General features: G+C 41.5%; 1 protein-coding gene across 2 annotated transcripts in view; it reads right to left on the bottom strand.

Annotated features, from left to right (window-relative positions):
* Positions 1-391: 391 nt before the first annotated feature.
* Positions 392-18,021, bottom strand: part of MCF2 (MCF.2 cell line derived transforming sequence) — a 71,766-nt gene continuing 54,136 nt past the window's right edge. Inside the window, exons 21-27 of one of the 2 annotated variants that reach the window (XM_030306172.1) lie at positions 16,158-16,236; positions 15,523-15,589; positions 13,656-13,765; positions 11,135-11,244; positions 8,192-8,304; positions 6,980-7,080; positions 392-2,151 (exon numbers count right to left, since the gene is read on the bottom strand). In XM_030306172.1, the coding sequence (XP_030162032.1) occupies positions 2,111-2,151; positions 6,980-7,080; positions 8,192-8,304; positions 11,135-11,244; positions 13,656-13,765; positions 15,523-15,589; positions 16,158-16,236 (621 nt within the window). In that variant the 3' untranslated portion in view covers positions 392-2,110. Of the gene's footprint in view, positions 2,152-6,948; positions 7,081-8,191; positions 8,305-11,134; positions 11,245-13,655; positions 13,766-15,522; positions 15,590-16,157; positions 16,237-18,021 lie in introns of those variants that run through there. The other variant, XM_032592235.1, reaches the window with a different exon arrangement.

An 18,021-nucleotide genomic window follows, 5' to 3' on the forward strand; every position in this document is an offset into this window, starting at 1 on the left:
TGTCTCTCAGGGAATTATGAAGCAAGGCTCAAGGTAAACATCTATTTTTCCCAATTTTCTTAGCATCGTTTATTAAACAGTCCCCAATTTCCCCACATGCCATGCTACATCCAATAATACAGCAAATTCCATATGTGTAAGACTTTGTTTCTGGTTTCTCTTCTCTGTTCTATTGTATCTGGCTACCATGAGGCTAATTCTCACTGTTTTATTTATTACCGCATTATGACGAACCTGAAGGTCAACATTTAACTCAAAATACCTCTGGTGTCTTTCAGGTGTCGCTAATATAGGAGAGGAAAGGAGGGTTCAACATATAATTGATACTATACTAAACTGAAAAAAATACACGACTAAATTTAAGGTTGAATATTTTTAATGTGGAATTAACACAAGTACATTTACATTGTAAGTACATTTACAATGTAATTAAATTTTGAAGACTTAAAGGGAAATTGCTGCTATGTTTTATAGTAACACACATTTATAGCCCAATAAAATTAATACAGTGCATTTCCATGTACAAATACATATACAAATGTAGCATTTGTTGTACAGTGATTAAGACATTAAAAGACTATAACTGTATGTTTGAAACTACAGAACTCAGTATCGTCTTAAAGGATTAAAATCGCTAGTTTAATACCATAAAAATGAAGACGTTTTGTGCAGAGGGGCATCATCAATCAAAAATTTTATCTCCTAGCTGTGTCTTCTAACCACAGGGTCAGCACTCAAGAGAAACGTACTTTAGTCTCATTTTGTTGTTGTTATTGTCATAGAAGCATTAAGCGAAACATCACATTTATGGACATTTTCATGAGTGAGTTATAAGTCAATCATCATAAATTCGGCAAATTGGACATTCGAAGACTTATAATTTGCAGGTACCTTTGAATAAAATACAATCGGTTTGTCATACAAACTGTTACATCAAATGATACCACTGGCATTAACTATGATCTTAACATGACACATAAACCTACTTAAAAGATACATTTATGTCTAATATAGTTATTGTGGTGTTTATCGTAAAACCAATAATCAAAAACCATGCGCCTAATGTGCCAACTTGACAGGAAAACTCACAACCCGTGATTCAAAAGGCAGCAATTTCAAACCATTGTCTTCAGTGGTCCGTAAAAGAAAATACTCCAAGCATAAATTCAACACCGCATGCAAAAGCTGGCCCTGGGCTTTAAAGCAAGTGGTCACGCTTTTTACATATTTAGAAGAAAGACATCTCTACACGGATCACCAAAAAAAAAAAAAACAACAACAAAAAAAAAACAACCAAAAACAACAAAAAAAAAAAACCCTAGGAAGAGACACAATATAACTTAAGAACACCTTTACCAGAACTGCTTTTTCTACAAAATGCAAAAGCAAGTGAAGACACTGGAAATGTAGAGCTTTGTAACAGGAACACCTCTTGTGCAAATAGGAGTCTTTCACTTAAAGCTGTGACACGTGTATCCAAGTTTCAATGCGTAAATTGTAAACTTCAACACATCCTAACTACAGGATTTTTGGCTTTGGATCTTTCCAGAGCCGTAAGACAGCTCTGTCAACCCTAATACCAGTCAAAGTGCAAAAGAGGTCCTTCAGAACACATCCCTTTGGTACGTTAGAGTCCCACAGGTAACAGAAGCAAATAATGAAATAAAACCATCAGCCCACAAAGGGGTTTAAACTCTCTGGTCATCTCTCTTCTCTCTTTGGAATTTCGTTTTGTTTTGTTACTGAAAAGTTACCCCGAACATTACAGGGAAAGCGTTTGGCCTGGAAATGTTCCGAGTGACTGATCTCTGGGTTTTAGATGGAGTCCGAATGCGTGCCGTGGAAAACCCTACTTGGAAGCGAAGTAACCTGCACTTGTCACCTGAGGGGGGGGTGGGGGCGGAAGGTGTGAAGATGGTTCTTGCAAGAATGAGACAAACTGCGAATGACGAAGTCCTTCTCAGTCCTGAGGAAATTCTGTGAATGTCATGGGCAGCACAGATCATCCTGACTCTTGTGCTATGTATCTGTAACGCTTTTAAGAAATATAATCTAGTTCACACCTCCAAAGGAAATCTTATTTCGAAAAGTCTATTCATTCTCCTTTCATTCAAGGGGAACTTAGTTTCCTTGTGTTACTCAGAGCAGCAGCTACAAAATAATGAAGAATGATCAGCGTGAGGATTCAAAAGGTGCATCCTAAATCCAAAGGTGATGTCTCTTGCTTGTTTATTTCACTATGAAAGGTGTTATTCTGGTACAAGATTATTTCTTGAAGCCATCTAGTTTATGAATGGCATAACTTTACTGGCAGCAAAATAAACAGAATTCACATCTCCTACAACCGGATTTCATAAATATTATATGAGCTATGCTTGTGTGCATATAGGTAACAGGAAACATGTTAAGCACGTAAGTATCAAAGAGATGTTTACCCTGTATTTGCCAGATTCCAAATAAGATAGCCTCGTATCTATTTTAAACCTAAGTGCTGCCGACAGTTGCCTGTGTGGTCAACTGTAATTTCCTAACCCACTAACTGGCACACATTCAATTTTTGTAGGCCACAATACACTATTTTGCTCCATGCGGTGTCATGAGGGTAGATCTCAATCCAGACCACTTGATATTATAGCACTCAACAAAAATCTACCAATGAGTATTAATGTGTCAAAGGACTTAAGTCATAAATGCACGTGATGGGAAAGGCATGCATGCTCTCAAAAGGTCTGAAGTCAGAACTGTCTAGAGAATAGGGACCAAGGGGACCTAGAGCCTTGATCCAGTAGCACACTGCGTTGAGAGCACTAAATGCTTTAAGTGCTGGTGATCTATCAATACATTACATTTCTACCCTCCCGATGGCATGAAACAAAGAAAAGGCCATTGGAAAACTATGCTTATGGTAGAAAATTAAAAGAACTAGAAAAGATAATGCGGTTTTTGCCAACTAAAGCGTACACGTTAACAAACACAGAGCAAGCCCTTTGCCGTCTGGGAAACAAGCCCAAAGCCAATGTAAGCTGTTCGGCCACGTGCTTTCCAAAGGGTAGTGACACACACTGAATCTACGGTGATTGGTTACAGTAATGGAATCACTTCAAATTAAAGCTAATCGAATATGTAATTTTACATGTCCCACAGTTCAGTTAGCTGAAATGTAATGTAATTAACTTTGTCCCGAATTAAGTATGAGGGCAATCTGGCTCTACATTTAAAATGATGATACAAATGACGGAAAACCTACCAAGTCTTCTGTATTATATATATGGAAGCTAGATGAACATACTTGGTGTTTTCAGTTTTGAATCTTGGAGACCGGAGCACAAGAAACGCCATTATTTTCCAATACACACATGGCTTTATTGGTTTTTGAACCGCTTCATAAAAAATGATTTATATACGTTACATTCAACAGCTTCTCCAGCATGTACTTTCAGGGACTCCTGTATTTCTTCTCTCATGAATCATTTATTTTATTTTTTTAAGAGGTGGGGAGAGGGAGAGAGAATCCTAAGCAGGCTCGATCTCATGAACTGGGAGATCATGACCTGAGCCGAAATCAAGAGTCGGATGCTTAACCGACTGAGCGACCCAGGCGCCCCTGTCGTCAATCATTTAAATAAGCATAAAGCAGTTAGCAGAAAGCTGGCCATGTTGATTTTCAAACTTTTCAATGTAGCAGATGGAATCAGTGAAATCTGGGAGGAAATGTGATTCGGTACAACTATCTGGCTTCTGAAAGTGTTCGCTTTTAGTATCTTAGATTTTATCTTATTCTAACAGATACAAATTTTTAAAGTTGTATGTGCAACTTTCAATTCAGCATGTGCAAGGTTTCTATTTGATACTCTTCTTTTATAGTTAGTGCTTCTTCTGCCTCGTATAATGCAAGAAAGAAAGAAACTGTTAACTACTTGAAGTTATGAAGATATTGTCCTGTGCTTTCAGATTTCAGAAGCTTTTACTCTGGGTTTTATGTTCAGGTCTATGATCCAACTCAAACCGCTTTTTGTATACGGTATGAGATGTACGGATGAAGGTTCATTTCTTCTCCGATACGGATACCCAGTTGCTCAAGCACCACTTGTTAAAACAACCTGCCTTTCCCCATCCGGCTGGCTCGGTACCTTGATTGAACATTTTTCGATTATGTGCATGTGGATCCATTTTAGAAATCTCTATATCTTTCTACATTTACATCAATACCACATCGCATTTGTTACTATAACTTTATAGTAAGTCCTGAAATCAGATATGTAAGTCCTCCACATTTTTGAGATTCTTTTGTTCTGGATTTTTTGCCTTTCCATATGCATTTTTTTTTTATTTGAGAGAGAGAGAGCATGAGTGGGGGAGAGAGGCGGGGAGGGGGAGGGAGAAGGAGAGAAAATGAATCTTAACCAGTCTCCACGCTCAGTGTGGAGCCTGATGCAGGGCTCGATCTTCGACCATGACATCATGACCTGAGACAAAATCAAGAATCAGATGCTTAACTGACCGAGCCACTCAGGCACCCATCCATATGCATTTTAGAATAAACCCGCATTTTTTTAATTCTCAGATTTATAGTGCGTGAACTCTATAGGTCAATTGGGTGACGATGGATTTTTTTTAAAGGTTATTTTGACAGAGTGAGAAAGCAAAAGTAGAATAGGGACAGAGAGAGGGAGAGGGAGAGGGAGAGAGAGAGGGAGAGAGGGAGGGAGGGAGAGGGGGGACTGAGTAGGGAGGGAGTAGTAGGGAGGGGAGGGAGGGGGAGAGAGGGAGGGAGGGAGAGCGGGAGAGGGAGAGGGAGAGAGAGAGGGAGAGAGAGAGGGAGAGAGGGAGGGAGGGAGGGAGAGAGGGAGAGGGAGAGAGAGAGGGAGAGACAGAGGGAGAGAGGGAGAGAGGGAGGGAGGGAGGGAGGGAGAGGGAGAGGGAGAGGGAGAGAATCCCAAGTAGGCTCTGCACTGGCAGAGCCCCAATGAGGGCTTGAACTCATGAACCGTGAGATCGTGACCTGAGCCAAAACTAAGAGTTGGACACTTAACTGATTGAGCCATGCAGGTGCCCCAGGGGACAATGGATTTCTTAACAACACTGTGATTTCCAATCCTTAAACATGGTATCTCTCCCTCCCCCTTATTAAGTTCTCTTATATATATCTCAGCAGTGATTCGTGGTTGTCAGTATAGAAGGCTTAGACATCTGTTGTTAGATTTATCCCTATTTATTTTACATTTTATATTACCAATGTAAATGGTATTGTTTTTTAAAATCACAGTTTTTTCAATTCTCTGTGGCTAGGATCGAGAATTACAGTTTATTTTGTATAATGATTTTGTACACTATGGCCTTATAAAATTTTATTACTTCTACTAGGATCTTTTTGTGTAGAGGTTCCTTATGGTTTTGTACAAATACGTGATCTGCTTGGCATGACGGCGCTGCCTCTTCCCTTCATTTTGTTCTCTCTTTATCTTGAGTTATGAAAATGGCTATAATAGAAATGGTGAGAGTGAATATCCTTGGCTTGTTCCCAATCTCAGGGCGAAGGCTTCCAATATCTCACCATTAAGTATGATGTTAGTTGTGGTTCTTCATGAGCGTACATGATCAGATTGAGGAAATTCCCTTTATTCGTCTGGTGAGAGTTTTTATCACGGATGAATATGGACTCTTGTCAGCTATTTAAAGGATGACATAATTTCCCCCTCTGTTACGTTCACATGGTGAATTGCGGTGACTTTTAAGTTTGTAATACAAGTATCTGAACATCCAATTTGAAATAGTTCTAAGTTCTCTTGTGCTCTCTTTTTTGTCCCACGTGTTCTTTGGAGGTGTGTTGCTTACCACCCAGAGATCCACGGACATCCATTTCTAATGCTTTTTAAGACTTTATATGATTACAGTCTTCTGAAATTTATTGGGACTTATTTTAATGACCCAGCATATGATCTATCTTGGTGAATGTTCCATGTACACTTAAAAATAATGGTGTATTCTACAGTCGTTGGGTGCAGGTTTTAAGTAAATGTCAACTAGTTCAGATATGTCAGACTCTCCTGATTACTAATTATGTAAATCATTCAATAATTATCTAAATAATTCAACAACCGGTGAGGAAAAACTCTAAAAGGTGACCCAGATTTAGGGTACCTAAAAAAGCAAACAAGAAGTGACCTTTCTTTATTTAATCTCTATACCCAACCTCTATACCATTTAATCTCTATACCATCTAATCTCTATCCCCAACATGGGGCTTGAACTCACGACCTTGAGCTCAAGAGTCGCATGCTCGTCTAACTGAGCCAATACAGAATTCTAATACAAGTCCAAAACTAGGGATTCAAAGGAAATATGTGCATATGATAATAATGTTCACAAAATGTCTGTGTTTTCGTGGGGTTTTTTTGGTGATACCTTTTGATAGATAGCTCAGTATTACTTAGGGGGAAAATGTAAAAGAATACTGGTTTATTTTCAAATACAGAAATTTTATGTATTAAGTGTAGGGTTAATAGAAGGGAATATTAGGTCAGCACTCATTACTTTATGCTACCTTCATATATTACGTCTTGGACACAGACACGAGTGTGTGTGTGTATGTGGCTGAAAGCTAACATAAGGAAACAACATACTCAGAACTGAGTGAAACACACTGGTAAAGCGTTCTTGGACAGTATAAGGCTGGTACTTTAAAAGCACATCATCGGTATTTAGTTCTGAAGGATCTCTTACAAGACACCTTGGTATCTGAGACTCTCTTCCATACCAGTCAACCTCGTAGGGAAAAGTGTAACATGTTTTAAAAATCTTTCTTCATTATTTTAAAGCTATGAAGGGAAAAAATAAAATAAAATCCTAGCCAACATAATATGCTTGCAGCTCTATTTCTAAGTGCAGAGAAGTTCTTGCCTATGTCGACTGCATCCTTGGTGAAGCTTTAAAACCGCTAGCCTTTAAACAAACAGTATACAGTCTGTTCATATTATACCTGTAACTTTGGCATTCCGAAACCTATAGTCACCAATTAAAATCTGCGAAGTATTCCCGGGAATCAGACCTTCTTTTCTTCTGTTTAGATTTTTCACCAACCTAAATGATAAATGAATTAGTAGCCAACAGTGGTAATATACGGTAACGACAACAACAAAAAACACATGTAATCCAATGACCTTCATGACACTGTGCTTGAGTCCTGTGAGTGACCTACAAGGGACTTAGGTTACTAGCAAAAATGCTGATTACTTTAATGATCCGTCATTACTTTTCACCCTGGCCTGTACTCGTCCACCTTTAGAGTCAAAGTACACACTCCATGTAGCCTTTCAGCTAAAGTCATGGGCACAGTGAAGACAACAATCATTTCATAGCAAAGTTCCAAAAGACTTATGGAAGTTTCGTTCACTCAGTCCTCTCCCAAACAAGATTTCCTTCCTGCTTTGGACTCTCTATAATTACACAGTATATTCGGCAGAACCATCTTGGCAATCGGTGCTAAATGAAGTCAAATGCATTAGAGTAGAATGGTAGGACTAAAAAGTCAATATGTGAATTGACAAAGAGAAGGTGACTGTGTCGTAAAGTAGCAAAGCATGGTTCCTGGCACACACTGGTAGGCATTCATTAAAAATGAGATGAGTTGGGGCGCCTGGGTGGCGCAGTCGGTTAAGCGTCCGACTTCAGCCAGGTCACGATCTCGCGGTCTGTGAGTTCGAGCCCCGCGTCAGGCTCTGGGCTGATGGCTCAGAGCCTGGAGCCTGTTTCCGATTCTGTGTCTCCTTCTCTCTCTGCCCCTCCCCCGTTCATGCTCTGTCTCTCTCTGTCCCAAAAATAAATAAACTTTAAAAAAAAAAAAATGAGATGAGTTAATGAGTGACTTCAACGACCAAATGTAGTGGGATCTGTAGCCATTACAAAGCCAGGTCTCTCATTTGAAATGTCTGAGCCAAGGGTAAACCACAAAAGAGCATGCAGACTCATAGCATTTCATTCTCTCAAAGCATGTTTCACTCACCAAAGGTTAACATTCCTTTCAGTGAGCTATATAGGCATAGCTGAAGCAATGAAAATGAGATACTGATAAGAAATGTGATATTTCTGCTTCTTGGGACTGTATAACAAAGATACAAGTAAAGCGGAACATTTCATTAGATATGCACGTGCCCCCGGCAAAGGTCATCATAAGCACCGAGAACACACTTACCATTGACCTTCGGCATCTTCATGGAGAAACTGAAAGACATCTCCATTTCTGATCAGGAGGTCTTCTGGGCCTCTCTTCCTGCCATCTGCTAGGGCTTTGTAATTGCCTGGAGACTATAAGGTGGTTTTGAAAGATCACATTACAAATTTGACTATAAAACGGCCTGGGTAACTGCATGCGCTAGGACATAAAGAATTCACTCTTCAGTGGGAATAGTGGTGGCTACAGCAGCCCAGCGGGGATGAGCAAACACGGAACCGTTTGTGATGGGGGAAGAAAAAGCAGAACGTGGCCTTATGGAGCCTGAAGAATTCATTTTGATTTGCAAAAAAGAGAAGCAGAGCACGAACTACACAGAAAATAACAGAGCACGATGACTTTAACTGCTATGAATTATAAGCACACACCCACGGGGCACCTGGGTGGCTCCGTCGGTTAGGCGTCTGGCTCTTGATTTCGGCTCAGGTCGTGATGTCACAGTTTCGTGAGCTCAGGCCCCGCATCGGGCTCTGTGCTGTGAGCCCAGAGCCTGCTTGGGATTCTCTCTGTTCCTCTTTCTCTGCCCCTCCCCCCGCCTCTCTCTCAAAATAAATAAACTTTAAAAAAAAAAAGCATAAACCCAGAAAAAAACCCAGTGTGAAACTAATTTTTCAATACGGTTACTTGTAAACTGCTCCCATGGAAAATTTATCTAGACACACACAAAAGGCAGCAGCCCTAAGCAAAGACTAACACCCTCAAAAGGATTTCTGGGATTTGTATCATTTTGCACAGGTAAAAGTAACGAACACAGACATTCTGGGTCCAATAAAAGCACATTAAGCCATACTGTTGTGCTTAACTTGGCCTTAATCTTTTGACAGCTATCATGTGAGCTTGATTCATTAAGAAGCTAAATAAATTATCTAAGGCCCACTGATGGCACTTTGCTACAACGTAGAGAGAGACGAAATAATTTTCAAGTCCAGAAGTATTCTTTTTTTAAAGATTTTATTTTTAAGTAATCTCGGGGTGCCCGGGTGGCTCAGTTGGTTAAGCGCCCGACTCTCGATTTCAGCTCAGGTCATGATCTCGTGGTTCGTGGCATCGAGCCTCACGTCAGCGCAGAGCCTGCTTGGGGTTCTGTCTCTCCTCTCTCTCTCTGCTCCTCCCTCGGCTCGTGCTTGCTCTCTCAAAATAAATACATAAATAAATAAACTTACAAAGAAAAAAAAGAATTTATTTTCAAGTAATCTCTTGAATTTTAACCCAGTGCGGAGCTTGAACTCACAACCCCAAGATCAAGAGTCGCGTGCTCCACCGTCGGAGCCTGCCAGGCTCCCCAAGTCCAAAGGTGCCCTCCTGAGATGAGGAATTTTCCAGCACAGCAGCTCACCCATTGAAGACGGGCATTTAAAAAGAGTACCGTAACTAAAAATCTTTTAAATGAAAGAGTCACGTGGTATCGATTCTTTGCACATGCCAAGGAATTAACCTGAAAACAATATCCACATCACTCGGGCCAAACATCTTTTGAGCAGTACTTCTCATCAGCCTAACAGAGCGGCTCATTGCAACCCATTTTACTTTTTGCTCTCTCGTATGTTCTCCTTAGTAGCACAACTCAGGGAATAACGGCGAGGAGACAGAGCTTACAGGGTCTTCTCCATCCCCATCCCCTGTGATGAAAGTCACGCTGCCTACACGCTTCGTTTTCTGCCACCGTGGCTGGGAAAGCGCTTACTCAGCACCTTGATAGCTCCTGACGAGCCCTTCACAGAGCATCTGCAGAAAACATCTAAACCCGAACTGGCTTCCTCTGAATTTTTGCTCACGTCTGAACTCTCTCTCCCGTCCTCAGATAGTATTTAATTAAGGAAACTCCCGTCCAAATATGTATTACGGTCACTGTTTCATTCAGAGAAAGACTACTGTTACTTTTTTTGAAGGTTTGATTTATTTTTGAGAGAGAGAGTGAGGAAGCACAGGGGAGACAGAGAGGGAGACAGAGGATCTGAAGCGGGCTCTGCACTGACAGGAGAGAGCCCGATGCGGGGCCCGGACCCACGAACGAGATCATGAGATGAGCTGGGCTGAAGTCAGATGCCTAGTCAACCGGGCCACCCAGGCGCCCCTAATTCTGTTACCTTTTTAAAGAAAGCATTCCAGGGTCGGCGCTACGCAGCTCTGTGACTATCCACACCACTAACTCCCTTAGCCCAACATGAGAACGGCCCAACTGCATTTGCTGCTCTGAAGGGCACCGAGGAGAGGTCCGCTCCACAGGAGTGTTCCCACCCTCCAAGCTGCTGACCTCGGAAAACTGTAGACAGAACCCTAAACAGTCCTAACTGCCCCTCTCCTAATAATCGGCTCGGATCCTAACCACAGCACACACTATTTCTTCCAGAAGTTACTTTTACTCTAAAACAAACTTTTAGTTTTATGGGGTGCTCCCTTGCTCCGTCAGGCCGATGTGGCACCACTGACACATGTTTTGGCCACCCACAAAAATGTGCTCCCCAGATGTTATCAAAGAGTTTCATACGTGTAAAGTTTATTCCCTAGGTTTTCCAATCTGGAATCGAAACTGATCGTTAAAGTAGACGTGACTCTCTCCTGTGCTCTCTGATTTTATCTCCGCCGCTGCGATTGAAGACAGGGGTGAAGTTCAACGAGAGAGAAAACTGGTCCATGTACAGAGACGCGGAATTGACAGACCAGATGTCCCATCAACCTCAGCAAGAGCGCCACAGGGAGCTCAAACCGGTTCTACCGGCAGAGAAGAGTGCTTACTAATGAATGTTCACGGTAAGACTGGTTTCAAATCTTTTGGCTACGAAATACACCTAACGGCCTCAAGGATCTGGACGGAAGACTGCCCCCACGTGCCTCACTATTGCATCAGTAAAACTGCCCCAGCCGTTTTTTTTTATTTATTTACTTGCATATGTCATTACTGACCATTAGGGGCCTTTCTTCTTCTTCATTGTCATCATAAGAATAGAAATAGTTGCTTGACCACTCCTCAGGGTCTTCAGAAATTTCTGCAGGTGATGACATCTGGGTCCAAACTAGAAGAAAAACATGGAGGGGGGGGTGCAGTTCCTTAATGGTGCTGGTCTAACACAGGGAGTGAAGTAAAACTAACTGCAGTCATCAAGGCTATAACCGTCAATGGCCCAGAACAGTATTTTTATATAATAACACCTCCAATTAGACTGTACTAGTTTAGAATTTCTGATATTTCAGAAAGGGCCTGGAATGTCATATACTTCTGTTACTTCCTAGGATGGTTGCAAGTTGGAGTTGGTGGGAGAATTATTAAAACTAATAAGTTAAATAACATTCCAGAGAATATTGACCCTTTCAATATAGAGAATATTATAGAGAAGAGAATATAATCCCCGCCAAAGTTGTTTTCTATGGAATTACTATTGGTCCTACTCAAACAGCACTTACAACATCCTACCTAATAATATTATTATCTTTGACCTGTCTTACTTCCTTATTAGGCAAAGACCGTGGGTCATACATTGTATATCCGTAAGAGTCCTGCGTGTAAGAGGTGCTTAATTCATAAAATATATCAGGGGCGCCTGGGTGGTGCAGTTGGTTAAGTGTCCGACTTCGGCTCAGGTCATGATCTCACGGTTCGTGAGTTCAAGCCCCGCGTCAGGCTCTGTACTGACAGCTCGGAGCCTGGAGCGTGCTTCAGATTCTGTGTCTCCCTCTCTCTCTCTACCCCTGCCCCACTCATGAGCGCACTCTGTCTCTCTCTCTCTCTCTCTCAAAAATAAATATACATTAAAAAAAAATTAAAGGGGTGCCTGGGTGGCTCAGTTGGTTAAGCATCCAACTTAGGCTCAGGTCATGATCTCGTGGTTTGTGAGTTCGAGCCTGCATCGGGCTCTGTGCTGACAGCATAGAGCCTGCTTCCGATCCTCTGTCCCTCTCTGTCTCCGCCCCTCCCCAGCTCTCACTGTCTCTCTCAAAAAAATACATAAATAAAATAAATAAAAACATTAAAAAATAAAATAAAAATATATTGAATTGATACAGATTAAACAATCTCATACAGGCAGAGAACTAACAGAATCTCATCTTGGCCACACTAAACTATTCATGTTATCTTGGAAAAAATCACGTCAAATTTCTCTAACTTGGTTTCCTCATCTGGCAAATGAAGGCAACGGTACCAGGCCCTCATCCTGACTGTTCAAGGGGCCGCAGCATAGATGACCTGAAGGAAGTGACTTTCAGTTGAACAAGGCTGTCATTGCTTGTTTCTCTTCGACTAGGAGAGAACTCGTCCAGACTGAGGACCTTCTTATTTACGTATCAAGTATCAGACATTTGCTAAGCATTTCTCTTAAGCATTTTTCTAGAAAAGTCTATGCTGTTTATCCCAGAGTTGTGTAGATGACCCTGCCAGGTGCTTCTACAGCAATCTATTATATTTCTCTATTATAACACAGTAATTGCTTCTTAAATGATCGTTCTACCCTCCTGGCTTCATAGGGATGGCAACTGAGTGTATCTTTTTTTTTGTTTGTTTTTTAAAGTAGGTTTCACACCCAGTGCAGGGCCCAGTGTGGGTCTTGAACTCACATCCCTGAGATCAAGACCTGAGCTGAGATCAAGAACCAGAGGCTTAACCGAATGAACTACCCGGGTGCCCCACAACTGAGTGCATCTTAAACAGACTGTATGCCCAAAGCTTTGCACAATTCCTGGCACACAGCCCGGGTTATAGTTGTTGAATTAACCAGTTTGTTTGAAATCAGCTTAAATGACACAATTTGCAAAAAAAAATAAAGATTCTAGCTGTAAATGACTCTTCTCTATTCATTAAAGCTATGGTGAGTGAAGTGTGCATTCCTTGAAGCCAGGAGATGTTTCACTCATCCCTGTACTCAGTGGGTTAAGCGTCGGACTTCGGCTTGGGTGGTGATCTCGCGGTTTGTGGGTTCGAGCCCCGCGTCGGGCTCTGTGCTGACAGCTCAGAGCCTGGAGCCTGCTTCCGATTCTGCGTCTCCCTCTCTCTCTGCCCCTCCCCTACTCGTGCTCTCTCTCTCTCTCTCTCTCTGTCTCCCTCTCTCTCAAAAATAAATACACATTAGAAAAAATTAAAAAAAAAAGAAGAAGAAGAAGAACCACATAGAGAACGTGTTAAATCACACACGGCTGGGTCTCACTCCCAGAGTTTCTGACTAAGAAGGTCTGGGGCAGACCCAGAGAGTCTGTCTTCCTTAAAAGTTCCCACGTGATGCTGATGCTACTGGTCCAGGCACAGCTCTGACACCCAAGCGGCAGGGCCCGCCAGTGTTATCTTGCACGCGGAAAACAAAAGGACCTTATGAAAATGGGTTAATTTTGCTTTCTCTATACTAAGGCAGCGGACAGGAACATTTTCCAAATTAACAACGGGAGGAGACACTGTGCACAGCCATGAGTCTTACCTTCCTACGGCCACTATGCATACCTGTGTTCGCTTTGGCCTGAACCGGTGGGACGGTCTCCCGGACGTCCACCACAGCGCTGCTGTGTTCTGATTCAGTCTCCTCGGCACCCATAAAGGATCCGTGTTGCCTTCTGAGACAGTAAGTGTGTAAAAACAAGTGAGCTTTTATATGCTTTAAGAGTCACAAGAAATTAAAGATGGACGTTTTCCCACTGATCTCGTGCATTAGGAACATGCTCTAAGAATCACTCAAACCCAGCTGATTGCCCCCTGAATTTCAGCCCGTGGAATGACAGTGATATCAGAAAAGCTGATCCAAGCCAGCAGGATCTCTCTTTAACACAGAAGGAAAAATGTACTCCCTTCAGGGCCCACGACAGGTATATTGTTTAAGATTCTTATCATGTGCTGTATTATATGATTGAAATTTGCTGAGAGGTAGACCTTTTTTTTAATAATTTTTTTAAAGTTTATCTATTTATTTTGAGAGAGAGAGAGAGAGAGAGAGAGAGAGAAAGATTGATTGATTGAGAATCCCCAGGAGGCTCCATGCCGCCAGCACAGAACCTGACAACACGGGGCTCGAACTCAAGAACCGTGAGATCATGACCTGAGCCGAAATCAAGAACAAGATGCTTAACCGACTGAGCCACCCAGGCGCCCCTGCTAAGAGGTGGACTTTAATGCTCTCATGACACACACAAAAGGATGGTTGGGATTAATATTTCACAACATGTATGTATATCAAGCCAAGTTGTAAATATATATCGTTTTTAATTGTCGACTATAATTCAATACAGTTGGGAAAATGTAAACAAAAAAGTCCCATAAAAGGAGGAATTTATTGGCTCTTGTAACTGAAAGTCTAAGGATTAACACTGGACACATATGGATCCAGGAGCTTAAATAATGTCATCAGGAATCTTTCTATTTCAGCATGGCTCTTCCTCTGCGCAGCAGTGACTGCCGGTCCTTTGTTACTCTTACAACTCTCTTTCTCCAATCAGATTGAAGGTGACCAAAAATATTTTGAACAGAAAGCCACGAGTGCAGCCATTGTTTGCCAACACGCTACTCCCTCCAGGATATACTGAGGACAAAGCATCTGTAATCATGTTTAAAAATTAGCCCAGGGTCGTCTGCATGCCTCCGTCAGTTAAGCATCTCACTCTTAATTTCGGCTCGGGTCACGATCTCATGATTGTGGGATCAAGCCCCGCGTCGGCCTCTGTGCCGGGTGTGGAACCAGATTGAGATTCTCCCTCTCTCTTCCTCTTCGTCTTCCCCTCCTGTGCTCGTGTGAGCACACACATTCTCTCTCTCGATAAACAAACAGGTAGATAGATAGATGAACATCCTGTCAATAAAGAGGTAGATAGATAGATGGAAAGAAGGAATAAAATAAAATAAAAATTAGCCCAAACTCTGGGGCGCCTGGGTGGCTCAGTCGGTTAAGCGTCCGACTTCGGCTCAGGTCATGATCTCACAGTTCGTGAGTTCGAACCCCACGTCGGGCTCTGTGCTGACAGCTCAGAGCCTGGAGCCTGCTTCAGATTCTGTGTCTCTCTCTCTCTCTCTCTCTCTGCTCCTCCCCCACTCATGCTTTCAATCTCTCTCTCCTTCAAAAATAAAGAAACATTTAAAAACATTAGCCCAAACTCTCCTATTATTTTTAACATCCAGAGAAACAATAGGATAATATTAAGGACCATTAGGCTCCACATATAAGGATAGAGCTGAAAAGATGATGTATTTGTGGAATTTGATGAGTTACTCCTAAAAGAGAGGGTAGTTTATGTCAGAGATACTTTATAATAACATTGTCTCGTGGACATACAGAAAACAGAAGACTGCAGGAGTGATAATTTCTTAAAGAATAATCACTTACGCATCAATCTGCTGAGTAGGAAGCTGATCTTGTTGTGTTAACTGATTGTGTTGCTTTCGTTTTTTAACTGTGAAAGAAAACAAAGCTTATGGGAGCACCATTCACAAGCTGCACTTCTTCCATGAATCATGCACACGCATGCACGTACATGTACACACACACACACACACACACACACACACACACACACACACACCATTCCCATTAGAATTAACCTTCACAGACCGGAAATAACCAGGGGAAAAGGCCGGTCTGGATGTGAAATATGGAAACGGACTGAACTACGTAGTATTTTATCAAGAAATTCAAGTTTATAACTGTAACCATCACCCTGCGAACATTACTTGAGGTCCCTGGCAGAGTTCACTCATGGGAAGGACCTAGAGTTAGTACAGTTAGTTTGCTGTGTTACTTCTCAAGCAGTGGAGTTCACTTGCCAGTGTAAAGTTCATTCACCAAGAGAGTTCAAACAACCCCTTGAACCTTGGTCTTCTACTAATTAGTTTAACAAACCCTTTCACTATAAATAGTATAAAGTAAATATCAGCCCCATTCCTGGTACAAATGATCCCAAAACAGGAGTCAATGAGCTGTTACTGTACTTCTTGTTCTGAAGAATGCAAGCTTGAAATTACCTGTCATAAGTTCCTGCTGCTTCAACAAAATACTTCTTATCTCTTTTAACCATGTCATTTTCACATCGACATTCGGAGCCTAAAGATTTTCAAAAGGGAGGAGGAGAGGACAGGTTTCCTTTGAAAAAGAACGCTTCACGACAAAACAAATGTAGCTCAGTATATCACACATGATCTACATCCCAAATCACCAAATTCAAACTCTACCAAGAGTAGCAAGTAGGTAGCCATCAGATGAGATGAGATCGTCAAAACCCTTTTGAAACCGCCCTTAAAAAAATAATGCTCAGGCAAAAAAAAAAAAAAATAATGCCCAGAGAAAAAGCACAATACAATCTAACTTATTTTTCCTTTGTAGGAGGGTCCTTTTAAAAATATAAACGTTGACAGGAACCCTCTTGCCCTGTTGGTGGGAATGCAAACTGGTGCAGCCGCTCTGGAAAACAGTGTGGAGGTTCCTCAAAAAATTAAAAATAGAACTACCCTAGGACCCAGCAATAGCACTGCTAAGAATTTACCCAAGGGATCCAGGAGGGCTGATGCAGAGGGGCACTTGGACCCCAATGTGTATAGCAGCACTTTCAACAATGGCCAAATTATGGAAAGAGCCTAAATGTCCATCAACCGATGAACAGGTAAAAAAGTTGTGGTTTATATATACAATGGAATACTACGTGGCAATGAGAAAGAATGAAATATGGCCTTTTGTCGCAACGTGGATGGGACTGGAGAGTGTTATGCTAAGTGAAATAAGTCATACAGAGAAAGACAGATACCATATGTTTTCACTCTTATGTGGATCCTGAGAAACCGAACAGAAGACCGTGGGGGAGGGGAAGGGGAAAAATAGTTTCAAACAGAGAGGGAGGGAGGCAAACCATAAGAGACTCTTAAATACAGAGAACAAACTAAGGGTAGATGGGGGGGTGGGGGAGGTGGGAAATTGGTAATGGGCATTGAGGAGGGCACTTGTTGGGATGAGCACTGGGTGTTGTATGGAAGCGATGAATCATGGGAATCTACCCCCAAAACCAAGAGCACCCTGTACACACTGTATGTTAGCCAATTTGACAATAAATTATATTTATTAAATAAATAAAATTATATTTATATATACGTGTATATGTATATGTATATGTATGTATATGTATATATACACGTATATATCAACATTTTTATGTTTAATTTTGGTAAAAATGAAACAAGTTCTCCTGATTCTGAAAAGATAATCTACTGTAATCTTGATAACTTACAAGTGTGTAAAAGGACAGCAAGAAGTCTTATATGTAAATCAAACTCAGAAAATGTATTTTTATGAATTCTTATCACCTAATATAGAACTAAAACGAAGAAACACCACTGAGCAATTTCAACAAATAACAGCACATTCACAGGTCACAAGTCATATACAAATACTTATCACGATGACAATATCCTCTTGAAATGCTCTCATTCGTCTCCCCTTCCCTGCAACAGGTTGGACCTTATAGTGCATCAAGCCAGGGCTTTAAGCGTATGTTTATTTTTTTCATCATGATAAGGGTACTCTGAAGCAAATTTTTGAGAGACAATGATCAAATCTGAACTGTCATATCACTGTATCTCACAAGTGAGAATACCAAGCCCAAGAAAAACTCATAACCATTCGAAATCTGTAACTCTAGATGCTTGATGGGGACAGAGAAGCCCTGCCAAGTTCTTGGCTATCAGCTCCGGTTGATAAGTATCCTTGTAGTTGTAAAACTTCAAAGCCCTAGAGGGCCACCCGGGTGGTTCAGTCAGCTAAGCGTCCAACTCTTGACCTTGGCTCAGGTCACAGTGCCACAGTTTGTGAGCTCGAGCCCCACGTCGGGCATCTGCACTG

The sequence above is a fragment of the Lynx canadensis genome, chromosome X (assembly GCF_007474595.2).
Source record: "Lynx canadensis isolate LIC74 chromosome X, mLynCan4.pri.v2, whole genome shotgun sequence".
Taxonomy (NCBI): Eukaryota; Metazoa; Chordata; class Mammalia; order Carnivora; family Felidae; genus Lynx; species Lynx canadensis.